At 49.1% G+C, this 27,978-nt stretch overlaps 1 protein-coding gene across 1 annotated transcript; it reads right to left on the reverse strand.

Annotated features, from left to right (window-relative positions):
• Nucleotides 1-60: 60 nt before the first annotated feature.
• Nucleotides 61-27,978, reverse strand: LOC136157393 (zinc finger protein 135-like). The gene is made up of 10 exons (XM_065919301.1): nucleotides 20,709-27,978; nucleotides 17,985-20,656; nucleotides 17,554-17,667; nucleotides 16,076-16,594; nucleotides 8,952-9,080; nucleotides 8,620-8,796; nucleotides 3,622-3,716; nucleotides 3,205-3,436; nucleotides 2,936-3,049; nucleotides 61-2,169 (listed from the first exon to the last, which is right to left on the reverse strand). Exons 2-10 carry the CDS (start codon nucleotides 18,178-18,180, stop codon nucleotides 1,253-1,255), a joined length of 2,493 nt encoding a protein of 830 aa, XP_065775373.1. The 5' UTR covers nucleotides 18,181-20,656; nucleotides 20,709-27,978; the 3' UTR covers nucleotides 61-1,252.

Genomic DNA, 27,978 nt, shown 5'->3' on the forward strand with positions numbered 1-27,978 from the left:
GGCAACTAAACCTGCACCGTACAACTACTGAGCTTGTGTGCCACTAGACCCAATGCAGCCAAATAAATAAATATTGAAAAGATTCAGTCCTAATTGCCTCTTCCAGATGATCTGTCCTCTCCAAGCAGATGCTTCCTTCCATAGGCAATTATGAGGGTGAATTAAGTTGATGGACAAGACAGAGCTTTGTAAACCATAAAATGCAATACGAGTCAAGATCTAACATAAAAGCCTGCTTTTACTTCTCTCCTGCTGCCCTTTCACAAATGTGCTCTCTACCTGAATCCCTGATTCAAGAACAACTGAATGCCATAGACTACAGTTTGTAAACTCAAATGACTACAGGAGGGGGTATCCCTGGTGGTGCAGTGGCTAAGACTCAGTGCTCCCAATGCAGTGGGCTCGGGTTCGATTCCTGGTTGGGGAACTAGATCCTGCATGCCGCAACCAAGACCAGCCAAATAAATAAAATAAATACATATTTTTATGTTAAAAATACATTAAAAAAAAAAATGGCTACAGGAGTCTAACAGGTCATGTAAATGAGTAGAAAATACCAAATGGAGAGGGCCTGCTTTGCCAGAGACAACCATGACCAGTGGCAGCTGACACTGGTCAGGAGGTGCTTAAGGAGTTGGCAGGTGGGCTGAACTGAAGAGTCTGGGCTCCATTCAAAGGGGCCTCTCAGCTCCTGTCAATTGTGGCTTTGTGGGAGCTCAGGTCAAGTCGCCAAATCTTTGGATTTTTTCAAGAGGCCAGAAACTTGGTTTTTTGTGTGAAATAGCCTGATTTTTACATCTTAACCAATAATTCATAACACTTAAAAATGCTGGCTGGTCTAAAAATACATGTATTGTAAAAGGCTGTTGGGAGACCAGATTCAGTACCTGGCCATCAGTTTTTAACTTCTGCATTCAAGTCAGTGGATAAAACAAAATTCTCCACCTCAGTCCTCTTATACCTAAGCTGAGAAACAGCCTTTCCCCATAGAGGAAGTCTAGTGGGGGTTCTTACCTCTGCCTGACTCAGCAAAGGGGGCTCTAGAGTCTGGGACCATAGGGGACAAGGTCTCAGCAGATGAAACTGGTGAAGGCCTAAGATAAAGTGGTCCTCACCCCCCACCCCCAGGTTCAGCGCCCTCTGGGAATTTTGTGACCTCCCCGGAGTTGCCTGAGTTTGAGGCCCCTGAGGCCATCTTGGGCCTCAGACAATGTCTACATCTTCATCCTTGGCCTTGTCACCCATGAAGCCATCACCCACACTCCTGGAATATCTCTGGGTAATGCTGGAAGCCCACGGGGGGGTCCAGGTCCCCTGGAGCAGAGGCCAGGGGCACAGGCAGCCCGGCGGCACCCCCGCCCCTGCGAACCCCCGCCCCTGGACGATGGACCCACTGGTGCTTGGCCATGGCTGACTTCTGGCCGAAACACCTGCCACACTGAGGACAGGCGTAGGGGCGCTCGCCGCTGTGGGTGCGCCGGTGGGCGGCCATCTCCGAGCTCTGCCGGAAGCAGCGCCCGCAGTCTGGGCACGCGTAGGGCTTCTCGCCGGTGTGGGTGCGCACGTGGCGCCGGAGGTCGGAGGCGTGGGCGAAGGCGCGGCCACAGTCCGGGCAGGGGAAGGGGGTCTCCCCGCTGTGGACCCGCTGGTGCTGGTAGAGGGCGGAGCTCTGGCTAAAGCAGCGGCCGCAGTCGGCGCAGCGGTAGGGCTTCTCGCCCGTGTGGACCCGGAGGTGGGTGGTGAGCGCCGAGCGCTGCGTGAAGGCCCGGCCGCAGTCCGGGCAGCGGTGGGGCCGTTCCCCACGGTGGATGGCCCGGTGCTTGCTCAGAGAGGACGCCTGGCTGAAGCCCTTGCCACAGTCCGGGCAGCCGAAGGGCTTCTCGCCCGTGTGGGTGTAGAGATGCTCCACCAAGGTGGAGCGCCAGGCGAAACTCTTCCCGCACACGTAGCAGCCATGCCGCCGATCGGCTCTGGGGACCGGGGGGTGGGCAGAGAGTGGCGGGCGACCCCGGCGAGGCACCTTCGGTGGCTGCTGGCAACCATAAGGAAAGCCAGCAGAGAGGGGTTTGAGAGCCGTCAGCTCGGGAAGCTGAGCATCCACAGAAAGGATCTTCCCCAGTGCCTCCCTCCCTCCTCGCTGTCCTTCTTCTGCCTGGCTTCTGGAACCTGCTGGGAGACAAGAGGAGAGCTCAGACCTCAGCTTATCCTGGTCCTTGATGCCCACACTCACTATGGGGACAGAGAAGCCTCTTAGATACAGCTCGGTACAGGCCAGGGAAGTTAGAAGTTACTTTACTCTCAGTCGCAGGGGACAGAAAGAAAAACTGTAGAGACAAAAAGAGAAGGAAGGCCAGGGGCACGGTACATTCTGGGGGCTGGGGAAGTGGGGGTCGGGGGTACGACAGTTAAGCTAGATCACAGAGCATGAGTGGATGTAAGTATGCAGCCCGCAGCAGGAACAGCACAGAGAAGCATGAAGGGGGCGGGCACTGCCAACTTTACAGGGGCTGGGCACAAGTGCAACAGGAGGACAGGATGAGCCAGAGGAACAAAACAGTACCAGCCAAGAGAGAGGAGGCTGCGACAAAAATATAACAAAAACAAAGTGAACACAGGAGGTGGTGGCCGAGCTAGAGAACAGGCAAACAGCAGGTGGGGTGATGTGGCGCTCAGAGGAACTTAAGAGACCAGCTAGAGGTCAGGGGCTCAGGTTCGGAGGAGCTGGAGAGTGGAGAGGCAGGGATGCCTGGGTCACACTCTCGGGCCCTTTCTAGGCTGAATCCCGAAGCTAGGCAGGGATCAGGCATAATAATAACCTTAGCTGGGAAAGCAATTCAGGCAGGAAACTGATGAGCAGGTAAGGAGTTGGCAGAGGGTAACATGATGGGTCGGACCCAGAGGAAGTCCCCAGGGGACAAAGTCCCCACTGCTTCACCTGTGTCTGCTTCTGTAAGACACTCTCCCATCTCAGGCGGCCCGGCATCTGGACCCCACAGTTCTGCCTCTTCCTCCACCCAGGAGATGAGGGCTGGCTTGGTGCCTCGGAAGCCTGGAGGGAAGGGGGAGAGAACGCAAAGCCCACGCTGCGGGGGAGGCCGCCGCCCACGGTCCCGGCTTCCTGGGGCCTCCCACTTCACGTGCAGGATCCAGAGGCTGGGCGGGGTGGACTGGGGTGTGAGCACAGGCGAGCAGGTGGGGCCTCACCGAGCGCGCCCAGGTGGCCATAGGTCTCCCGCATCACGTCCCGGTACAGGGCCCTCTGCGCGGGCTGCAGACACCCCCACTCCTCCGGGGAGAAGTACACGGCCACGTCCGCGAAGCTCACAGGCTCGGATGTCCCCCTCTGGGGCCCGACCTCGTTAGGTTCCCGCGCGGGGAGCGGGGCCGGGGGCGGCGCCATCGTAAATGCCACCCCGGCGGCGGGCCGGCGCCACCCCTACCCGCCGAGGTCCGCGGAGCCTCAGAGATCCAGAACGCTCCCCGGCCGGGGTCAAGAGTCGGGGCGCGGTCGGGAGGCCGGGAGAGCAGGAACGGCCCCTCGAGGGTCCACGGGGGCGGCTGAACACTGAGGGCAGGTGGCTGATGGTGCTCTCCTAAGAGATGGCGGCCACGCGGCCCCACGCATTTCGCTCCCGCGCCATCGTGCCCGGATGACGCCACCCGGCTGTCTCCAGGTGGCTTTGTCTTCGAGCCCTCAGCCAACATGGCCGCGGCGGCTACAAGCGCCCGGGAAGGCGCCGCCACCGGCCCGGGCGGGGTTGGGGCGGGGGGGGGGGGGGGGGGGCGGTGTTCTCCAGAACGCGGCTCCAGGCCTCGGAGGCGGCCGGGCTTCCCCACCGGGTCCCCGCGCCCGCCGCGCTGGAGGCCTCGCCGCGGCCGGGTTCAGGCTTGGAGCAGCGACCTCCAGCCCCGACCCTGGACCCGCTCCACGTGGTAATTTCAGACGTTAGGTTTCGTGGCTGGCCCATCGCTGGGTGACCGCACGCTTCCCCCAGTGTTGAGGGTAAAAGAATGGAGCGGGTGAAAGAAACTTGATCGAGCTATTGAAATTCTGGGAACTTCAGTTTCAGGAGATCGTGGGGACAGCCGGGGGAGGGTAGGATGAGGTCTGAGAAAGGTCGGAAGGACCCCCTTTCTGTAAGCTTACCCCCTCCCCACATACCCTTCAGGACGCCTCCCGAACATCCATTTAGCTTTTAGCTCAAGGCGAGTTCCTTGAATTCCTGGTCCCAGAACCACTTGCCACAGTGCCCTAGGATGGATGGCCCATGAACACTTAGGATTTTGAAGGCTGAAGCTGAACTCATCCTTTTTTTCCCTCTGCCTGCCGCCCCTGGTGCCTTGTCTTAGCAAATGGTACCAACTCTCTTCATTTTTACCTCCAAGCACTTTCTTTCACTGGACACATTTATTGACTGCCTACTCAGTGCTTCCCACACGCCTTCATAAATATACCCTGCCCTAAGAAGCCTTGATATTTTTCCTTTGGCCAGATAAATCAATCACTGCATTTTTTCACACTTCATGGACATGTGCTTCGCATTTGTTGGTCTGCGGGCTACTCTGGAGCTTTGGTCTGTTTCTCTCTTTCCTTCCAAAGGCATCCCTGAGACCTACTCTGGAGCTTTGGTCTGTTTCTCTCTTTCCTTCCAAAGGCATCCCTGAGACCTTCGCAGGCTCCTTGTATCTAGTGGTTGCTTCTCCCCAGGGAAGCTGGGCAAGTAAAGAACTGATCTCTGAACTTCCCTGGTGACCCAGTGGCTAAGACTCTGCACTTCCAGTGCAGGGGGACCCAGTTCGATCCCTGATCAGAGAACTAGATCCCACAGGCTGCAACTAAATTTGCACGCCACAACTAAAGATCCTGCTTGCTACCATGAAGATCAAAGATCCTGCATGCTGCAATTAAGACTCAGCACAACCAAATAATAATAATCATCATCATCTCAACAGAAGAAAAGGGGAAGACATAAACTTGGGAGGGGTCAGCCTGGCCAAAGAGAGAGGCTTGTTGGAGGGTGGCTAGTAGAGGACAAGGAATAAGGGCACAGAGTTGCCTAGGGACCCCACTCCTCCTCGCCTCTCAGGCCCCCTGAAAGACAAAAAAGACAATAGACAATTTCCATTAAGAATGAAGGTTTTTGGTCACCTGTCAGTGCCCATCCCCATCACACACAGACCTGTAAGAGAGTCCTAGGTAGTGCTGGAAACTTGCAGGGGGTTCTGGACCCTCCTGGAGAAGAACCTAGGGCAGAGTCTGCTCCCCTAGATGGCCCTTATGGTCCATGGCACCAGGCTGGTGGGTCTACTAGTGGCCTCTGGCTGCAGCACCTTCCACTGTGGGGACACTAGTGAGTCAGCAAATAGCTTGAGAAGTATGGCACTAGGTGAAGGGTCCTCTCCAGAGTGCACTGGGCCCGGACTCCCCTGGTGGTCCAGTGGTTGGGACTCCATGCTTCCACTACAGGGGATCCGGGTTCAATCCTTGGTCAGGGAACTAGATCCCACATGTTGCAACGAAGAGTTCACATGCCACAACTGAGACCTGGCGCGGTCAAATAAAATAAATATTTTTTAAAAAAGAAAAAAGAGTGCACTGGGCCAAGTTGAAGGTAAAGGTAAAGCATAATTGCATTCCAGATGGGGATGAAGGTAAATCCTCAGTGCCAGGTGTTGAAGCTGGGCACAGGCTGAGGGCCTGGGAAAACCCCGCCTACAGGAAGCCTTGGCCACAGGCTCAAAGACCACATCAGTTTCTCTGACTCCAGGGCCTCATGACAACTCCCAGATAGACTCCTTCTGCTGACCCCTTCCAAATGTATCACTTTTCTGAATGAGTGCTGGGAAACAGATTCAAAACTTACATTTTCCCCTGTGAACTCTCCAAGGCCTACTTATGTTCAGGCTGATAGAATCAAACTTCACGAAGACAGAAGCATTCAGTGGGTACCCAGGCCCTGGAAGCCCCCTTCTAGACTGTGTTGGTCAGTTGAGGGCTTGCAGGTCAGGGACATTCCCACCCACTCCAGGGTCAACAGAGGAGATACTCTCAACCAGAGGAGCAGCTGTTATAGGGACCAGGGACCTGAGAGACAGATAAACTGCCTCCATCCTAAACTTTTATTTTTTGGCCATGCTGTGGGACATGCCTTGGGAGCATGAAATCTTAACCACGGAACTGCCAGGGAAGTCTCAAACTGCCTCCCTTCTAAACTTGAATTCACACATGGCCACTGACCTTTGGATGATTCATAAAGTATGACCTAATCATGGGACCACTTGGATGCCTCAGAGCCAATTAAGTGAGAAAGAGAAGGTCAAGATTGCAATCTCCAGTGGGTGTCATAAATTCAGATCAGCAAAAACTAGTAATGTCAGTGGTAAAGAATATGCAGATGGTGTTTCTTACTCAACAAACGTTTTTCCCTTCCAGCTAGAACTGGGACATCGCTTCTACTTTTCATCTTTCTGGCTTTCTTTCAGACTTCCTACTCCTGGGAATCCTGAGCATCTGTACCCCACAGCTGGGTCTCCTGCTCCACCCATTTGATGAGGGCTGGTTTGGGGTCTGGCAAAATTGGGGATCCCTGGTGGCTCAGATGGTAAAGAAACTGCCAGAAATAATGTGGGATATGAGAGTTCAATCTCTGGGTCAAGAAGATGTCCTGGAGAAGGGAGTGGCAACCCATTCTGGTATTCTTGCCTGGAGAATTCCATGGACAGAGGAGCCTTGGTGAGGCTACAGTCCATGGGGTCACAACAGAGTCGGACACAATTGAGTGACTAACACTTTCACTTTTCACAAAACTGGGCAGAATGCTAATCATTCAATAAACATTTCTTAAGACTACCTATGTGGACTTCCCTGGTGGTCCAGTGGTTAAGAATCCACCTTGCAATGCAGGGGACTCAGGTTTAATCGTTGGTTGGAGAACTAAGGTCCCACAAGCCTTGAAGCAACTAAGCCCCCTGAGTCACAACCACTGAGCCTGTGAGCTACAACTGGAGTCTGTGTGATCCCTTTGCCAAAACTAAGACCCAGAGCACCCAAATAAAATAAACATTTAAAAGAGAGAGAGAGAGAGAGAGCACTGGGCCAAGTTGTAGGTAAAGGCAAACCATGATTTCACTCAGTGGCGTGGGGATGAAGGTGCAGCCTGAGGGCACCTTGGCATTCATTTAATGAAAATATATTGGGCACCTCGGGCTTCCATGGTGGCTCAGACAGTAAAGAATACACCTGCAAAGTGGGAGACCTGGGGTTCAATCCCTGGTTTGGGAAGATCCCCTGGAGGAGGGCACAGCACGTTGGTCCAGTATTCTTGCCTGGAGAATCTCCATGGACAGAGGAGCCTGTCAGGCTACAGTCTATGAGGTCACAAAAAGACACGACTGAGCGACTAAACACACAGCATACTGGGCACCTCATATATGCCAGGGATTGTTCTAGATGTTTTTTTTGTTGTTGTTGTTCTAGATGTTTTAAGAGAGATTCCAGATAGGAGCTTTGCTGGCAAAGGTGCAGACAGGACTTCTGGGCAGATTGTGCTCAGGGCTAGAGATGGACACAGAGCCGCAGTTTGGAGACTTCCAGTACAGGCCAGAAGAGCTCCAGAAGAAATTTCTTTACCCTCTTTCTTTCCTTCTTCTTCTTTTATAAATTTTTTGGGAGGATAGTTGATTGACAGTGTTGTGTTAGTTTCAGGTGTATGGCAAAGTGAATCAGTCACATATACGTTGATTCTTTTTTAGATTCTTTTCTTATATAGATCATTAGAGTATTGAGTAGAGTTCCCTATGCTCTATAGTAGGTCCCTATTAGTTATCTATTTTATTTATTTTTTAATTTTTATTTCTGTATTGGTTGTGTTGCATCTTTGTTGCTGTGAGGGCTTTTCCCAGTTTCAGTGAGTGGTGGTTACTCTAGTTGCAGTTCCAGGGTATCTCAGTGTGGTGGCCTCTCCTTGCAGAGAACAAGCTCTAGAGCGCGCAGGCTTCAGTAGTTGTGACACCTGCGCTTACTTGCTCCTTGGCACGTGGGATCTCCCCAGACCAGGACTGAACTCATGTCTCCTGCATTGGTAGGCAGATTCTTTACCACTGAGCCACCAGGGAAGCTCTAGTTATCTATTTAGTATATAGCAGTGTGTATGTGTCCCAATTCATCCCTCTCCCAAGAAACTTCTTGAAGATGGCAGTGAAGGGTGTGAGAGTTGGAGGGTAGTGTTTAACAGAGCAGAATAGCAAGAACAAAGACTCATTATGCTAGAAGCATGTCCAAAGAATGAAGATTCTGCTTGGCAGGAGCCAATGAGATGGCGTGCAGGTAGAGAAAGAGGAAGAGGTTAGAGTATTATGGGCCTTGAAGGCCGATATAGGTTCTCTAGTTTTTGCCCAAGTCTTGGGGAGCCAGCGCTGGTATCTGACAGTGGAGGGTAAGTCATTAATTTCAGTCAGGCTGATCTGGCGAGGATCCCAGGAACCAATTATCATGAGGCAGATGCGGGACGCTGGGCGTCACCGTACGCGCCCAGGTGGAGGTTTTTCTCACCGCTGACACCCCACTCCTCGGGGAAGAAATATAGGGCCACTTTCACGATGCCCACGGCCTTCTCCCACCTTCTTCCCGCCGGGTCTTCACCGACACCGCCGGGAGCCCAGATCGGGAGCCGGGGGTGGTTATACGGCCATCCACACTTCTCCCCGGAGAGACTCTAGCGACTCGGCCTCCGGTGCAGGGCGGGGGTGGGTCCCTCCGGGCCCAGGCGACCGGAAGTGGCTTGTGATGGGGCCCCTCTAGCACGGCGGGAAACGGCCCGTTATCCGAACTCATTGGTCCGTGGGCCGAGAAATGAAGGCGCCCTCAGAAGAGGCTGTGGCACTCTACCGTCCATTTTAGAGAAAGGCATTGATGATCTGGTTTATTCCCCCCTCGAGTTGTCTTCTCTTGCTGTTCTGCCGGTGGCCTTGCAAGGGCCTCTTGCCCATAGTTAAGATGGCCGCAGCTGCTTCGGCGTCCGCGCTCAGATCTGGCGGGTGAAAGGTGAGGCGGGTGCGCGGGCGCGCGGCAGAGAGGGATACTGGAGAGTGGCCACAGGGCCAGGAATCAGGGGCGGTCCGGACAAACGTCCTCTTCTCAATCCCCGAAAGAAGGCCCGTCCAGTGACTTGGTGTTTAAAAATTTTTTTTAGCAAACTAATTCATTTCTCAGATTTTTGTTTATTTTTCTTTTAGAAGGTTACACAAGAATATTTAGTGAATGTCCTCGGCCTCAGTCCCCGCCATGCCTCTACTAACGGTTTCTTAAATATTCCTACAGTGATTGTCTACGCCCTACAGAGATATCTATCGTATTTTCACGCATTTACTGGATCTTACTGAGGACACTGGGACGCATGCTTCTCAGTGCCTTAGAGTTCAGGCATTTTACAGAAGAGGAAACTGAAGCCCAGTTAAGACCCAAAGTCAGGCAGCCCGTTAGTGACTCTGGGTCTTCAGACTCCTAATACATCCAGCCTTTCCTCCTGGCTCTGCCTCCTTCAGACGTGTTCCAGAAATGCAACATAAACGCTTCGAATTTACGGCCCCTGCTGACATTGTGGAAATGAACTGAATTCTCAAGTTATTAAGTCAGGATTGAAGTAAAAAAAAGTTAGATTAAAAAAAAGTTTAAAAATGTGAGAGGAATTAAGGGATGACAGGACTCATTTGCTTTCAATGCTCCATCTCTGTGTGCTTCCAATTCCAAGCTCTCCTAACAGAACAGTGGCCAATTATACAAGAACTGCAGTTGGTTCTGTGATGTGATTAAGATATCAATAATATTAGCTTACCTTGATCAATCACTTACTATTAATACATGCCAGACTCTGTTCTAAGTGCATCTGCCTGTTAACTCATTTAATCCCTCAGAACACTTTAGAGATAAGTACCCTTCTGGATCAGTAGACCAAGGCCCAGGGGAATGACCTTACCCCAGGCCACACAGCTAGTGAGGGTTCTGACTCCAGAACCCATGACACGATGGGTTACTGAAGATACAATCTCAGCAACCAGAGAGAGGTGGGGTTTTAGGCTAGGTTACGAAGAAGCAGTTGGATCTGGGGTAGGGCAAGAATCAGGGACCTGGAAGTCAGAAAAAGTGCTTCAGGTCACCTATGCCATTCCACTGTTGTTCTGTAGTCACCAAGTCATGTCTGACTCTTTGCGATGCCAAGCACCTTAGCACACCAGGCTCCTCTATCCATGGGATTTCCCAGGCAAGAATAATGGAGTGGGTACACAATTCCATTCTGTTGTATTAAATGTAGAGAGAAGAAATTAAAATGATGGGCTCTAAATATTTTTTTTATTTAGACATCCTGGAATTCGAAGTCAAGTGAGCCTTAGGAAGCATCACTAAGAACAAAGCTAGTGGAGGTGATTGAATTCCAGTTGAGCTATTTCAAAGCCTAAAAGATGATGCTGTGAAAGTGCTGCCCTCAATATGCCAGCAAATTTGGAAAACTCAGCAGTGGCCACAGGACTGGAAAAGATCAGTTTTCATTACAATCCCAAAGAAAGGCAATGCCAAAGAATGTTCAAACTACTGCACAACTGCACTCATCTCATACACTAGCAAAATAATGTTCAAAATCCTCCAAGCTAGGCTTCAACAGTACGTGAGCTGTCAACATCCAGATGTTTAAGCTGCATTTAGAAAAGGCAGAGGAACCAGAGATCAAATTGCCAACATCTCTTGGATCATAGAAAAAGCAAGAGTTCCAGAAAAATATCTATTTCTGCTTTGTTGACTATGCCAAAGCCTTTGACTGTGTGGATCACACAAACTGTGAAAAGTTCTTAGAGATGGGAATACCAGACCACCTGACCTGCCTCTTGAGAAATCTGTATGCAGGTCAAGAAGCAACAGTTAGAACTGGACATGGAACAGACTGGTTCCAAATCAGGAAAGGAGTACATCAAGGCTGTATATTGTCACCCTGCTTATTTAACTTGTATGCAGAGTACATCATGAGAAACGCTGGACTGGATGAAGCACAAACTGGAATCAAGATTGCTGGGAGAAATATCAATAACCTCAGATATGCAGATGACACCACCCTTCTGGCAGAAAGCGAACAAGAACTAAAGAGATTCTTGATGAAAGTGAAAGAGGAGAGTGAAAAAAAATGGCTTAAAACTCAGCACTCAGAAAACTAAGATCATGGCATCTGATGATCCCATCACTTCATGGCAAATAGATGGGGAAACAGTGGAAACAGTGAGACTTTATTTTTGGGGGCTCCAAAATCACTGCAGATGGTGACTGCAGCCATGAAATTAAAAGATGCTTGCTCCTTGGAAGAAAAGCTATGACCAAACTAGACAGCATATTAACAAGCAGAGACATTGCTTTGCCAACAAAGGTCCATCTAGTCAAAGCTACAATAATCATGTATGGATGTGAGAGTTGGACCATAAAGAAAGCTGAGTGCCAAAGAATTGATGCTTTTGAACTGTGATGCTGGAGAAGACTCTTGAGAGTCCCTTGGACTGCAAGAATATCCAACCAGTCCATCCTAAAGGAAATCAGTCCTGAGTATTCATTGGAAGGACTGATGCTGAAGCTGAAACGCCAGTACTTTGTCCACCTGATGTGAAGAACTGATTCATTGGAAAAGACCCTGATGCTGGGAAAGATTGAAGGTGGGAGGAGAAGGGGCCAACAGAGGATGAGATGGTTGGATGGCATCACTGACTCCATGGACATGAGTTTGGGTAAACTCTGGGAGTTGGTGATAGACAGGGAAGCCTGGTGTGCTACAAAAGAGTCAGACACGACTGAGTGACTGAATTGAACGGAAATATTTTTTAATTAATTTATTTTTTAATTGAAGGATAATTGCTTTACAGAATTTTGTGGTTTTCTGTCAAACATCAACACGGACCCTAAATATTAAAAGTACGTAATAGAAAAAGTGAAAGTTGCTCAGTTGTGTCTGACTGTTTTCAACCTTGTGGACTGTGTAGTCCATGGAATTCTCCAGGCCAGAATATTGGAGTGGGTTGCCATTTCCTCCTCCAAGGGATCTCCCCAACCCAGGGATCGAACCCAGGTCTCCCTCATCGGAGGCAGATTCTTTACCAGCTGAGCCACAAGAGAAGCCCAAGAATACTGGAGTGGGTAGCCTAGCCCTTCTCCACGGGATCTTCCTGACTCAGGAATCGAACGAGGGTTTCCTGCATTGCAGGTGGATTCTGTACCAAAAGTACATAATAGGGTTATGTTTAGGGGTCAAGTCATGGGAAATGAGTATGTTGTTTGAGTACTTGGGAGTTGTGGTACATATTAAATGCCTAGTAGATATGTATTAACTGGATAAACGAGAAAGAGTAGACAGCACTTGCTCTGTGCCAAGTGCTGACCTGGGCAGTTCTGCTCGACACATTATGCCTGGTTCTGTCCCCTCCTTTTTGGTGGCTCCTCCTCTTTTCAGTTCTCCCCCTGCCCCCCATGACTCACCCCATCCAGTACTGGTCACCCCTGGACCTTCACACCCTCCCCCGGTGCTTGGGCTCCCTTGTTGCAGCTCTCCACGCTTGAAACCTCTGGGACTTACTTGTTCACAGCTCATGTTGGTCAGTTCACTGAACCATGCAGGTTCTATGACAGAAATCTCTCAGGAGTACCTTTCTTTCCAGTTCCAAGGTCAGCAGACAAGGGTAACTACCTGGAAGCAGATGCCCAGCAGATTTCTCATGTCTCATGCCCTGGCTCCTCTCATGGGTCACACTCCACACTGTTTGACAAAGACATATATATATATATATATATATATATATATATATATATATATATATATATATATATATAAATTTGGCTGTGCCACAGGGCACATGGGATCTTAGTCCCCTGACTGGGGATCAGTCCCTCAGCCCCTGCATTGGAAAGTTGGCGTCTTAACCACTGCACCACCAGGGAAGTCCAGACAAAGTGATTTTCTGACAGTTTCTGACAGCAGGAGCTCTGTTCCTACTCAGGGACTTTCTATGGCTCCTCAGTGCCTACAGGGTGAGCCTCAAGATCCCCCACTAGGATCTGTGATCCTCCCAGATAGGTCCCGCTTCTCGATTGCTTCTGGTATCCATTATTCTTTACTTTCAGTCTTTATGCTTCAATCAAGTGGAGCTGCTGCTCATTCCCTATACATGCCCATCCTGCTTAAAATCTTTCTCATCCTTTAAGGACAATTGGAAATACCTCCTCTAGGAAGACTTCCTTGATCCAGAAGACCTGCCCATGTCTCCTGGAGACATGGTCCTGCTCACATAATATTTTGTGTTGTGTTTGAATAACAATGACCTGCCTCTTGAGAAACCTGCATGCAGGTCAGGAAGCAACGGTTAGAACTGGACATGGAACAACAGACTGGTTCCAAATAGGAAAAGGAGTATGTCAAGGCTGTATATTGTCACCCTGATTATTTAACTTATATGCAGAGTACATCATGAGAAATTGGGGGCTGGAAGAAGAACAAGCTGGAATCAAGATTGCCAGGAGAAATATCAATAACCTCAGATATGCAGATGATACCACCCTTATGGCAGAAAGTGAAAAGCAACTAAAAAACCTTTTGATGAAAGTGAAAGAGGAGAGTGAAAATGTTGACTTAAAGCTCAACATTCAGAAAACTAAGATCATGGCATCTGGTCCCATCACTTCTTGGGAGATAGATGGGGAAACAGTGGAAACAGTGTCAAACTTTATTTTTGGGGGGCTCCAAAATCACTGTAGATGGTGACTGCAGCCATGAAATTAAAAGACGCTTACTCCTTGGAAGGAAAGATATGACCAACCTAGGTAACATATTAAAAAACAGAGACATTACTTTGTCCAACAAAGGTTCGTCTGGTCAAGGCTATGGTTTTTCCAGTGGTCATGTATGGATGTGAGAGTTGGACTGTGAAGAAAGCTGAGCACCGAAAAATTGATGCTTTTGAACTGTGGTGTTGGAGAAAACTCTTGGGAGTCCCTTGGATTGCACGGAAATCCAACCAGTCCATCTTAAAGGAGGTCAGTCCTGGTTGTTCATTGGAAGGACTGATGCTGAAGCTGAAACTCTAATACTTTGGCCACCTCATGCGAAGAGTTGACTCATTGGAAAAGACTCTGATGCTGGGGGGGATTGGGGGCAGGAGGAGAAGGGGACGACAGGATGAGGTGGCTGGATGGCATCACCAACTCGATGGACATAAGTTTGAGTGAACTCCGGGAGTTGGTGATGGACAGGGAGGCCTGGTGTGCTGCGATTCATGGGGTCGCATAAAGTTGGACACGACTGAGCGACTGAACTGAACTGAATAACAATAACCAATGTTTGTTAAACTCTAATGTACAAGGCATCATCCTGTATTATTTAACCATTGCATCAGTCTTATGAGATAGATGCTATTATTATCCAGGTTTTATAGATGAAGAAAGTAAGGCATAGAGAGGTGACTTGGAGCAAGAAGTGACTTGCCCAAGTTCACAGTTATAAAGCAGCTGAGTCAGGATCTGAAGGCAGACAGTCTGACTCCAGGGCCCATGCTTCTAACCTCCACTCCACACTGTGTCCATCTTTTATCCTTTTTAGGAAATAAGCCTCCATTACTACTTCCTCTGCCTGAAAAATCTCACTACAACCATTTCTTAAGTAATGCTATGGGAAGCACAACCACTCCTTTTCTTCCACCTGGCATATCACCAACCAGGATGGTGGTGCCTCTAGACTCCTCCATTAGAGCCCCAATCAATCTTTTGAATGTTGGACCTGAGTCATTGTGTCCCTGGAGCCCTGCACAAAATCCCACAGAGGCTTCAGATGGTTGCTGAATGAGGGAAATTAGTCTTCCTTATCATGGGATTCCTTTATCACCTGGCAGTGTCTCCAACAGATGTCATTCAATATGGTCACTGAATGTTGACCTTTTTTCTCTTTTAAGACCTTCTTTATTTAGATCAATTTTAAAGTCTTTATTGAATTTGTTACAACATTGCTTCTGTTTTATGTTTTGGATTTTTGGCTACAAGGCACGTGGGATTTTAGTTCCCCCACCAGGAATTGAACCTGAGTACTCTGCATTGGAAGGCAAAGTCTTAACCACTGGACCACCAGGGAAGTCCCTTGACTGCCCTTTCTCAGTGAAAGGTCTCTGGCCATGGTGGGGCTCTCACTTTCCTGCTGAGGTTGCCTGACAGGCAAGGCTGGCTCCCTCGTTTCACTCTTACCTGAGCCCCTGATCTATGTTCTGCCCAGATCTGACTGCTCATAGGAAGTGGTAGAAATATGTGGGCAGTGCCAGTTTCCAGCTTTGCTGCCTTGTAGCAGTGAAACTTGGAGCCCCAGTTGACTCATCTGGAAACACAGCTATTGATACCCATCCCTGCCTCCTTAGCAGACTTCTTTTCATGATCTGAAGTGGAAAATATCAATAGTCATTTTCACTCTTTCAACAAATGTTTATTGCACATTTACTCTGCCACACATAATATCTTGTTACAATGTCAGTCTTCACAGTAACCCTTTGAGGTAGATATTATTGATCTCACTTTACAGATGAGGGAGCTGAGGCTACAGAGATGAGGTCTGCATCTGGTGCTTCTGTACATTTTCCACCCACTTCACTGCCTGGGCCTCCTATTGGTTCAGTTACCTAGGGCTTGACCAGGCCCTCCATCTGAGGCCTCCTCCTCAGCCTTAGTCCCCCTCGGCATTTACCTCTGCTGCAGATAAGCAGGGGGGATTTCTGTAGACAGTTTTGATCTTAGTCGCACCTGCCACTGAGATAACACTTTGAGAAAAGTCCAGCATCTCACTCTCTTCATTTTCTTTTTTTCTTTAGAGAGATCGGGGGAGAGGGGTGTCGAGTTTAATCTATTTGAATCTTTACAGGCACTTCTCTTTTTACAAGCTTGGAAAGTTTAGGGATCCTTGAGGAAAGTCCAAGGATGAACTGTGGGTCCCAAAGCCCTGACTCGGGAGCCTCCCTCAGGACCCAGTGAGTCCCCAGCGCCGAGGTCAGGCTCAAACCCTGCCAGCGGAAGCCGCTCACCCGCACTCCTCGAAGATGTCTGGGTAGTGCCGGAATAGCACCGGAGGGTCCCGGTCACCTCGGACCGGGGCCCGAGGCACAGCCCGGATCCCGGGCCTCCGGCCCCGCCGCCCCCCAGAGCAGGAGCGGTGGATCCACTGGTGGGCTTCCACGGCGAACTTCCTCTTGAAGCGCATGCCACACTCGGGGCAGGGGAAGGGCCGCTCACCCGAGTGCATGCGCCGGTGGCTGACCAGCAGCGAGGGGTAGGTGAAGCGCCGGCCGCACTCTGCACACACGTGGCGCCGCTGGCTGGCCTGCGCATCCGCACTCGGCAGGGGGGCCGGGGGCTGAGGACCCGCACCCTGGTCCCAGGCAGCTTGTTTGGGTGGCTGTGCTCTGGCCGAGGTTTTGCTGACGGTCGTGCCAGGGTTGTGTTTAACCAGCTCCTCAGACCTCTCCTTCCCAGGAGCCTTTCTCGGTGCTTTGGCTCCTAGTCCTGCTTCAGGTTCCTCTTCCCTTTTGTTGGGGGTAGCTCCTAGGAAACAGGATCAAGTTCCTTTTAAAAACACATTTGCTTATATTGGCTCAGGTTATAGGATGCTTTTCCTCAGGGAAGTGCCAGAAAGGTACTACCCGTGAATAACACACAGGCTTTGAATAACCATAAGCAGGGTTCAAATTTCTTAGGTGGGCCTTGGTTCCTCATGTGTCAGATGGGAATCATAATGCTTTCTTTACTTCACAGGGTGGTTGGGAAGATTAAATGAGTAGAAGCATCACTTAGTAAATGCTTAATAAGCAGTGGCTATTATTTTTATGGTTTCTCAATTTTTTTTTTTGGCAGGGTTAAGACATTTACAGAGGAGGAAAGACATATTTGCTGGTGAGCATTCTGGTGAGGGGCAGTGGGGAGTGAAAAGCCAAGTTGTCAACTACTGGTATTTTCTCTTGTACCACTTTGCCTTGCTTGAGGAATGTAAAAGGCAGACCTGAAGCTGTTTTCATTCTTTTTTTTTTTTTTTCATTCTTGTACACTAAGTTGCTTCGGTTGTGTCCAACTCTGAGACCCCATGGTCTGTAGCCCACCAGGCTCCTCTGTCCATGGGATTCTCCAGGCAAGAATACTGGAGTGGGTGGCCATTTCCTCCTCCAAGGGATCTTCCCCACCCAGGGATCCAACCCCTCTCTCTTGTGTCTCCTGCATTGGTAGGCAGGTTCTTTACCTCTTACGGAGTTTTAGTTGTTCCTGAAAATGAGAGAATGAGCAGCGTTTCTAGGAGAGAGAGTCTGGGCTCCTGATTCTTATTCTGGTCTCAAGTTGTCCCAAGTTCTGAAAACTTTGTATCAGGTCTGCCTTTTTTCCTTAGCTAGTATCCAACATCGGTTGGCTCTTTCATTCCTTTAGGGGTGCCGGAGGTGGGGATCTGAAAGGAAACACTGCTAGATGGGAAGCTCTGGAACGCCAGGCAGGGAAGACCTGGGACCATCCCTCACCTCTCAGAGCTCCTCCCAGGCTTTCCCCCTCCTCAGGATCCTGGGCGTCGGGGCTCCAAGCCTCACTCTCCTGTTCCATCCAAGAGATGAGGGCTGGTTTGGGGCCTGGGAATCCTGGGAGAGAACAGGGATCACGGTGCTGGCCTGAGAGGCTACCCTAGGTAGACGGCCCCCCCCGCGTCAGGGTGAGGGCATCTCCTCAAAGTTTAGGCTCAATCTGGACTGGGCCTGCAGTGTGCCTTCCAGAAGGAAGCGGATGCGGGGTGGAAGGACTCCCGAGGGGGTACCTGAAGCACTAGGGATGGGAGGTGGCTGGTGCTGTTGGTGGGATAGGGCGGGATTAAGGCTTACAATCCTCTGGGTCCTTATTTGATCTCCCCTTTGAACCCCAATGAAGCAGGAGGGGGGCGGGCTCTGACCCGGGGCCTCACCGAGCGCGCCCAGGTGGCCGTAGGTCTCCCGCATCACGTCCCGGTACAGGGCTCTCTGCGCGGGCAGCAGACACCCCCACTCCTCCGGGGAGAAGTACACGGCCACGTCCGCGAACCTCACGGCCAAGGGCTTCTTGCAACCGGGCCCGGTCTCCCCCGGTCTCAGCACCAGGAGCGGGGCCGGGGGCGGCGCCATGGGGCCTCCCAGCCCCGAGCAGCGGCCGCCTGGTCCCCGCGCCCGGCCTCAGCTCTCGTCGTCCACAAGAAGGGCTCCCGAGCCCGGGGCCCCGCCCAGCCTCGGCTTCCGTACGCAGCCAAGGGAAACGAAGTAGCAGAGCTGGGATTCGGGATTCTGATGGGGACAAATAGACCTCCTCGGTGTTTATTCACTTCATGGCAGCTTGGACACAGACACCAGAGTTAAGGGACCCGGAAGGTGCCTCCAGAAAATATGGCGACGCCGTGGCTTCAATTCTCACTGTCTGCCCTTAAGGGCGGCGTCCTTTGACCGTATCAAACATGGCGTCCGTCTGGCTTCTCATCGTCCACTTGCCCTTAAATACAATGGCTGTGCATGTGGGCCTTTAAGGGACTGGCAGGCAAAGGGTAGTTTTCTTGCCTTCAAGAAAGATGGAAGGCCTCGGGCCTTCCAGCATTCTCCCTGCCCGCGTCTCAGGGCGGCGGGTGATTGGCCGCGACAGCAGGAAGCGGCTGTGCCGCGAGACAGGGGTTGTGGGGGCGTTTTCGCCCGGAAGTTTCGGTGAGCCGGCTGTGGAAGCCACCAAGGACCTCGGCGTTTGTGGAGCCTTGGGCTGTGTCCCCAACGGCCCCGCTCCACACTTCCCGACCGCGGATCTGGAAGCGGGTCCTGGCTCCAGCGGAAAGACGCACACACCTGTCCTAACCCTGGGGGTCGCCGAGGTAGAGACCACGTACAGGTTTACTCTCTTTCCCCCGCCGCGGGGTCCACCCGACCCCTTGCACCAGCGGCTCTGCTCTCAATCTCTGGACTGGAGTCGTCGTAGGAAGGTGCTTGGTGAAGCTGGAACTAGGAAGTTTTAAATTGTGTGTGTGTGTAAAATTGCTTTATAATGTGTTGGTTTCAACCATAAATATATATATATAGTCTCCCTCTTGAGCGCCCTCCCACCCTAAGTTTTGGGTTAAGTTTTTACAAAATAATTAATGTGCATGGCTTTTAAAAGTTAATACAGTGACTTCCTTGGTGGTCCAGTGTTTAAGACTCGCTGCTCCTAATGCAAGGGGGCCCAGGTTGGATCCCTGGTTGGGAAACTAAGATCCTGCCTGTGTCATTGGCGCAACCACACCATGATGAACATATGAGTGTTTACCATAAAATTCTTCATTTATTTGTCTGTGTTGAGTCTTGGTTGTGGCATGCGAGATCTTCATTGCGTCATTCAGGATCTTTCTTTGCAGTGCAGAGCCTCTCTAGTTGTGGCGCCTGGGCTCAGTAGTTGCAGCGCTCTAGCTTAGTTGCTCTGTGGCATGTGGGATCTTAGTTCCTAAAACAGGGATCAACTGGGAGTTCCCTGGATGGCAAAGTGGATCCTTAACCACTGGACCACCAGAGAAGTCTTACTATAAAATTCTTTAAACTCTAGAAATGTTGAAAATTTTTCACACTAAAATGCTGAGGAGGCAGCTCTGCTGCTATTCATTCTTCAAATCATAAAGATATGCCTAGATGCCTTCACATTTTATCTCTGACAACTCTGTGAAGTTGACATTGGTCTTACTTGGCAAGTGAGACAACCAAGGCTCAGAAATGTTGAGTAATCTCCTTAAGGCAGGATGTCCCTGGATGTGGTTAAGAATTCACGCCTACCAGTGCAGGGGAAAGTGGTTTGATCCCTGGTCTGAGATGATTCCACAAGCTGTGGAGCAATGAAGCCCTCAAGCCACAACTACTGAGTCCATGTGCTGCAGCTACTGAAGCCCTCACGCCCTAGAATCCATGCTCCGAAACAAAAGGAGCCACAGCAATGAGAAACCTCCGACTGCAACTAGAGAGTAGCCCCCGCTCTCTGCAACTAGAGAAAGCCCACGTGCAGCAATGAAGACCCAGCGCAGCCAAGAATAAATAAATTGTTTAAAAAATAGATGCTTAAGGCTACACAGCTAGTGGGGACTGAGTTGAAATTGGAATCCAGGTCTACCTATTCAGAAGAGGCTATGTGGCAAAGTAAAAGTAACCCTCACTTCCCATTAATAATCAGTTTTGGAAAACATATTCAGAGAAGTCTTTGGTCAAGAGATACCAATATTTGAGCCTCCAGCACCACTCCTTACATGCAGACATACTTGGTCCCACCAACCTTGTGTTTATTCTTTTAAGAGTTTCCTGTTCTAAAATAGGGCTAGCAGATCTCAATGGGTCAGAAAGACCTCTCAACTGTTGACACATAACAAACTTACAGTAAAAATAAAGATGGAAGATAGCTATGCCATGATTTCAACTCTAATCACAAGTAATATACTCCTTAAAAAAAAAAAATTCCCCAGCATATTTCCAGCTGCAGTTCAGAAAGCAGAACACTCTGAAGAAATAATCCAGAAAGAAAAGCCAGTTAGGTGAATTAATTTCCAAGTGTGAGCAGGAGCCTCAGAAAATGGATTCAACTGCTGTATTTAAAATGGATAACCAAGTGCTTGCTTCGGCAGCACATATACTAAAAAAATTGGAAAATGGATAACCAAGACATACCTACTGTGTAGCACAGGGAACTCTCCTCCAGGTTATGTGGCTGCCTAGACAGGAGGGAAGTTTGGAGGAGAATGGATACACTTAGGGGTTTCCCAGGTGATGCTAGTGGTAAAGAACCCGCCTGCCAGTGCAGGAGGTGTAAGAGACGCTGGTTTGATCCCCTGGAAGAGGGCATGGAAACCCAATCCATTGAGAATCCCTTGAACAGAGGAACCTGGGGGTGGGGCTATGGTCCATAGGGTCGCAAAGAATCAGACAGGACTGAAGCAACTTAGCAGGCATGCACAGATACATATACATGTACAGTCCCTTTACTGTCCATCTGAAAATCACAACATTGTTAATCTGCTATGAAAGTGTTAGTCTCTCAATTGTGTCCCACTCTTTGTGACCCCTTGCAGCCCGCCAGGCTCCTCAGTCCATGGAATTCTCCCGGCAATAATACTGGAGTGAGTAGCCATTTCCTTCTCCAGGCATCTTTTTTTTTTTTTCCCCAGGCATCTTCTTGACCCCGGGATCGAACCCGGGTCTCCTGCGTTGCAGGCAGATTCTTTACCACCTGAGCCACTACAAAATAAAAAGTTAAACAACAAAAGGAAATGGGTGCAGCCTTTAGGCTGAACACTAACAGCAGGTGGCTGAAGGTGCCCTCCTAAGAGATGGCGGCAACAGGATCCCAAGACTGCTACTAGTCCCAATTTAGGTGTTCTTTTGGGCCATTGTACTTCCCTGATAGCTTCCTCAACATCAGGGCTTCCCTGATAGTTCAGTTGGTAAAGAATCCGCCTGCATTGCAGGAGACCCCGGTTCGATTCCTCGGTCGGGAAGATCCCCTGGAGAAGAGCTAGGCTACCCACTCCAGTATTCTTAGAGGACTTCCCTTGTGGCTCAGCTGATAAAGAATCCGCCTGCAACGTGGGAGACCTGGGTTCAATCCCTGGGTTGGGAAGATCCCCTAGAGAAGGGAAAGGATACCCATTCCAGTATTCTGGCCTGGAGAATTCAAAGGACACAGTTCATAGGGTTGCAAAGAGTCGGACATGACTGAGTGACTTTCACTCACTTTGGCCACTGTGCAGTGGGAAAGGAAGCTCTCTGGAGATGAGGTTCAGGGAGACACAGAGGGGCTCTGGAGAAGGGAACGTGTGCAAGGGATCGGAGTAGGCGAGGCATTTATCTTTCTCTCGTCTCTGCTAACAGCAGCTGAGATCTGGATCCTGAGCCGGCACCTCTCCTTCCACCAGGGGTAGAAGCAGGTGTGGGGTCTGAACTACCTCCTAAAAGCGTCCCTGTGGCTCAGCTGGTAAAGAATCTGCCTGCAATCCGGGAGATCTGGATTCGATCCCTGGGTTGGGAAGATCCCCTGGAGAAGGAAACGGCTACCCAACGCACTCCAGTAGTCTGACCTGGAGAATTCCATGGCCTGTATAGTTGTCTATGGGGTCGCAAAGAGTTGGACACGACTGAGCGACTTTCACTTCACTTCAAAGGGAACACCGGGCTCCGTTGAGAACCCAAGAGGAGAGCTGAGGACGCTTGCCCAGTGCCCCACACTTCCAACCCACTGGCCTCTGGGCACCATCAGTCCTCTCCCACAAAGTACTGCGTCCTCGCTGGGTCGCCGGGGCCGCAAGGAGCGCGGCCAGGAGGCTCTAAGTCTCCAGCATCATGTCCAGGTTCACGGCCCTCTGCACGGGCCGCAAGACACCCCCACTCCTCCCGGGAGAAGTACCCCGTCCCATCCGCCGAACCTCCCGGATCCTTGGTTGATTTCCCTCGTCCGCTGGATCCCGACCTCCCAAGTGGATCTGCCACTTTCAACGGGACCGGGGGCGGCACCACGGGAAACACTTCTGTGCTTCGCAGAGAGGCTTCTGGGAAATGTGGAAATGCTGTTAGCTGTTTCCGCCCGGCCTCAGAAAAAGGCCAGAAGGGCCCACAAGCTTGCCCTTAACTAGGATGGCGCCTCTCCGACGTCAACATCCGGGCCTTTTTCAATCTACGTACCAGGCGACAAACCGGAAGGCTTAACCCTGGCTATAGATAGCTTGCGTTGATTGGACAACGAGTGTCGCCGTGGGAAGAAGGACTCGGATTGGACTTTCTGCGGCGGTTCGTTTAAAAGGCCGAGAGTACAGTAACGGCAGAGCTGAAGGTGGTCGGCATTGAAAGGCCGTGGGATCGCCCTTGATCTGACTTTTCTGGGCCTGGCATCTAAGAAAGAGGTTCTGACGGAGTAAAGGTACTCCTTTCTGCTACTCTCTTAAGATCTCTTGAGAGTGTCCGGGAACTGGAGGTGGGTAAAAGCCCAAGGGCAAGATTGAGGCGGGTTCTGGAGGTAAGGGAGTGGAGGGAGGCCTATCCCAACGCTGTGCCCTGGTACTCGGGCAGGGCTGGCTCCTTGGGCTGTGGAAATAGGTTCCTAACCAGTATTTGATCTGGCCCATGCTCCAGGGTCTCAGATGTCTCCCCTTTTACAGACGCTGAAACTAAGTGACGGGGCAAATGACTGCTCAAGGGGCAGCAGAGCTAGATCCAGAGACCTTTTCTAGCCCTCGTTTAGGTCGAACTTAAGTTTAGCCAAGTGCTTAGGATAGCGCCTTGCACAAAGTAAGTACTCAATAAATAGGAGCTTATAGGTGTTATTGTAATTATAACACTAACTGGACAGGCCTCGATCTGAAAACCTGTGTTCAAATTACAGCTCATAAATGATTAATAACACTGGGGAATGAAGCAGACCATCTCTTAAAAATTTTTTTCAGTTTCGTATCAAGCTGGTGGAGTAGGCAGATCCTGTGCTCACCTCCTCCCAGGGACACACCAAAACTACAACCACATATAGAACCGCCACCTCTGAGAACTGACCTGAAGAGTAACATGACAGATTTTCTATAACTAAGGGTATAAGGAAAAGGCCACATTGAGAAAGGTAGGAGGTGTAGAGTCCTGGTCTAGTGAGAACCACCCCACCCCCTACTCTTGTGGGGCAACCCACAAACAGGAGAGATATCACAACTGCAGAGGTACCCCTGAGAAGCAAGGGTCAAGGTCCCACATCAAGCTTCCCAGCCTGGGGGACCTACACTGGGAAGCTGAGCGCCAATAAGAGCTGACTTTGAAAATCAGCAGGGCTCCCATCTCGGGGAGCCCAGGGGCTGTAGGAAAGGGAAGAAACTCCACTCTTAAAGGACTCACACAGAAACTCATTTGCTCCAAAGTCCATCACAGAGGCAGCAGCTTGAAAAGCGCCTGGGCCATACAAGGAGAGTCATTGACTCATTGACTAATTTCAGGGTATGCACCAGAGGGGCCGGAGTCCAGTGGAACTCTAGGGACAGAAGTGCTGGCAGACGTCATTCGTTTTTACTTTCTTTCCATGTAGCTGGCCTGGTGCTGATGAGCACCATTTCTATCAGTCTTCATCAGCTTAACTAATACCACGTGCCCTGCCCCTGCTTTCCCCTGAGACCTCAAGAGGCCAGGCCTACGCACCAGCACCCCCTCCCCGAAGCAGTTTCATCCAGGGCCTGTAGACATTTGGGCCAGGGACCAGCTTGACCTACTAAGGCCATCTGCAGCAGTCACAGCCAAGTCTGCCTGGGGACCAACCTCACTCACCAACACAGCTGCAACAACTGCTGTCCATCCATCACAGGAGGCACACACAGCCTACGCAGGGGATACCCCGGGACACCTGACTTCGTTGACCAGAGGAGATTACACCACTGGACCCTATAGGACACCTCATACATATGTCTTTCAAGGCTGGGTGATGAAGCTGATATATGTAGGAAAAAACACAGAGTTAGGCAAAATGAAGGAACTACAGAATGTCTTTCAAAGAATAGAAACAACTGAATGAAGAGGAGATAAGAAACTTATCAGATAAAAATTCAGAATAACACTTGTAAAGATGTTCATCAGACTCAGTAGAAAACTGGATGAATTCAATGAGAGAATCAATAAAAGCCTAGGTGAGTTGCAAGCCTCCTTCAGCAAAGGGCTAGAAACTATAAAAAAGAACTTTTGAATTCATTTACTGACACCAAAAATACACTAGTGGAAACCATCAGGAAGTCAGAGAAGGGAAAAAAACAGACCGGTGATCTGGGTGACAAGGGTAGTAAAAGTCAATCAGAACAGCAAAAAGGAAAGAGAAACAAAAAAAACTAGAATCGGGCCTATGAAGTGTTTCAGCTGCTCCGGCAGGGGAAGGAGCAGCTGTGGGCAGGCGAACCAGCTTCCAGACTCCTCTCCCCACGCCCAGCACGTGCCCACTCTGCTGCCAGGGTGCCCCAGAGGAAGGTCAGCTCCTCATCGGGGGTGGGGAAGGAGGAGCCCAAGAGGAAACCTGAGAGGTTGTCAACTAAACCTCCTCCTGCCAAAGTGGAAACAAGGCCAAAGAAGGCAACAGGAAAGGATGAATCTTCAGATACAAAAGGGAAACAGGGAGCAAAGGGAAAAACAGGTGGAAATGGCCACCCCAGAGACTAAAGATTTACCTGCATCAAATAGAGAGACTGAAAACAAGGAAAGAAAGAAGTCACGTGTGATTAATATCACACGCCCTAGTCTCTCAGTGGTCCCTGTCTACCTTCTCATACAATCCAGAGGAATATTTTTATCAATTATTTTGTAAATGCAAAGTTTTTTAGTAGCTCTGGTAGTATTTTTAAGAAAGTAGAAATCCTACTTCATTTTTAAAGTGCAAGTACTTTTTTTTAAGTTGGAGCATAGTTGATTTACACTGTTGTGTTAGTTTCAGGTGCAAAGCAAAGTGAATTAGGTATACATATATCCACTCTCTTTTTAGATTCTTTTTCTATATAGGCCTAAACCAGAGTATTGAGTGGAGTTCCCTGTGCTACAGTGTATACTGTGCTATACAGTAGGTCTGTATATGATAGAGAGTATGTGTCTTTGTCAATCCCAATGTATCCCTCCCTTCCCACGGGCTCCCCACCCCCACCGGTAATCATAAGGTTGTTTTCTACATCTGTGGCTCTATTTCTGTTTTGTAAGTTTATTTGTACCTTTTTTTAAGAGTCCACATATAAGTGACATATGATGCTTGTCTTTCTTTGACATTACTCAGTTTGACAATCTCTAGGTCCATCCATAAGCAACATGGATTATTTAAGAGTTGAAGTTAAAAAAAAAAGAGTTGAAGTTATTTACTGGTTGGTTGCTTTTGTTTTTGGTACAACCAGAAAATACTATTATATTGAATTTGGGAAGTTTCGATTGTGTTTGGTGTCGTCTTAATATTCCATAGATGGGTTAGCTTTTATATCCTATGATACAAAGCATATTAAATGGCAGTTTGGAGTCAGTAGTGCATTTAATGTCTCAAACACTTTTTTCTTTTGGCTCTGACACACAGCATGAAGGATCTTAGTTCCCTAACCAGGGATCAAACCCATGCCCCCTGTGTTGGGAGCATGGAGTCTTAGCCACTGGACTGCCAGGACATTCTCATTGAACACTAAATTTCTGCTCTTTCCCTATTGTTTTTGGGTAGAATTGTTTCCCAAAGCAAACCACTCCTTGATCTTGGCTCTCTGATGAGAATTTTGTGCACTCTGTAACATCTTGGGTCATGGTAGTCCAGTTTTCCTAGTAACTTTGTTGTGTGCTATGAACACTTGCAAAACTTGAGTATGTGTTGTATATGATAATAAACTGTGAATTAGTGGGACTTATGATGTAACAACATATCAACATTTGAAGATATTGGTAGATGTATTCTGTTAAGTAATATTCTATTGTATATTGTTCCACATCTACTTTATCCAGCCCTCTGTCCATGGACACTTAGGTTACTTCCTCCACTTCCATGTCTTAGCTGTTGTAAACAGTGCTGCGGTGAACATTGCAGTGTATGTGTCTTTTCAGATCATGTTTTTCTCTGGAGATTTGCCCATGAGTGTGATTGCAGGGTCATATGGTAGTTCTGTTTTTAGTTTTTTAAGGAACCTCCATACTGTTCTCCATAGTGACTATACCAATTTACATTCCCACCAACAGTGTAGGAGGGTTCCCTTCTCTCTACACCCTCTCCAGTATTTATTGTTTGTAGGTTTTTTGATGATAGCCATTCTGGCTGATGTGAGGTGATAACCTCATTGTAGTTTCTTTTTGCATTTCTCTAATAATTAGCAGTGTTGAGCATCTTTTCATGTGCCTGTTGCCCATCTGTACGTCATCTTTGGAGAAATATCTATTTAGGTCTTCTGCCCATTTTTTGAGTGGGTTGTTCATTTTAACTGTTAGATGTCATGAGATGTTTGTAAATTTTGGGGACTAATCCCTTATTGGTCATATAGGTGCTCGTAGTAGTCTTTTAGGATCTGTGGTATTTCTGTGGAGTCAGTTGTAACTTCTTTTTCATTTCTAATTTTATTGATTTGAGCTCTCTCCCTTTTTTTCTTGATGCATCTGGCTAAAGGTTTATCCATTTTGTTCATTGTTTCAGAGAACCAGCTTTTAGTTTCATTGATCTTTGCAGTTGTTTTGTCTCTGTTTCATTTATTTCTGCTCTGATCTTTTTTCTTTCTTTCTTTCTACTAACTTTAGGTTTTGTTTTTTCTTCTTTCTCTAGTTGTTTTAGCTGTAAGGTTAGGTTGTTTATTTGACATTTCTCTTTATTTCTTGAAGTAAGGTTGTACTGCTGTAAACCTCTCTCTTAGAACAGCTTTGGCTGCATCCCATAGGTTTTAGAGCCCTGTACTTTAATTTTCATTTATCTCTAGGTATTTTTTTTTATGTCCTTTTTGATTTCTTCAGTGAAATCCATTGGTTGTTTAGTATCATATTGATTAGCCACCATGTGCTTGTGTTTTTTAGTTTTCTTCTTGTAGTTTATATCTAATCTCATAGCATAGCAATCAGAAAAGATGCTCGGTATGATTTCAATTTTCTTAAATTTACCAAAGCTCGCCTTGTGGTGCACCATGAGGTCAGTCCTGAAGAATGTTTCGTGTGCACTTGGGAAGAATGTGTAATCTGCTGCTTTTGGATGAAATGCTCTTTAAATGTCATTTAAGTGCAGCTCTTCTAAAGTGTCACATAAGCCCTGTGTTTCCTTATTCATTTTTTGTCTGGATGATCTGTCCATTGGCGAAAGTGGGGTAGTCAAGTCTCCCACTATTATTGTGTTACTGTCGATTTCTCCCTTTGTGGTTGCTAGTATTTGCCTTACACACTGAGGTGCTCCTTTGTAGAGTGCGTGCGTGCATGCATGCTCAGTCACTTTGGTCATTG

The sequence above is a fragment of the Muntiacus reevesi genome, chromosome 2, assembly GCF_963930625.1.
Source record: "Muntiacus reevesi chromosome 2, mMunRee1.1, whole genome shotgun sequence".
Classification (NCBI taxonomy): Eukaryota; Metazoa; Chordata; class Mammalia; order Artiodactyla; family Cervidae; genus Muntiacus; species Muntiacus reevesi.

Excerpts from the sequence above, each read along its gene's own strand:
- LOC136157393 (XM_065919301.1), bottom strand. The coding sequence starts at position 18,180 with ATGGCGCCGCCCCCGGCCCCGCTCCTGGTGCTGAGACCGGGGGAGACC. Across the intron at positions 17,668-17,984 it reads CGGCCACCTGGGCGCGCTCG|GATTCCCAGGCCCCAAACCA; the intron begins GTGAGGCCCCGG and ends GTTCTCTCCCAG. Across the intron at positions 16,595-17,553 it reads CCTGGGAGGAGCTCTGAGAG|GAGCTACCCCCAACAAAAGG; the intron begins GTGAGGGATGGT and ends CCTGTTTCCTAG.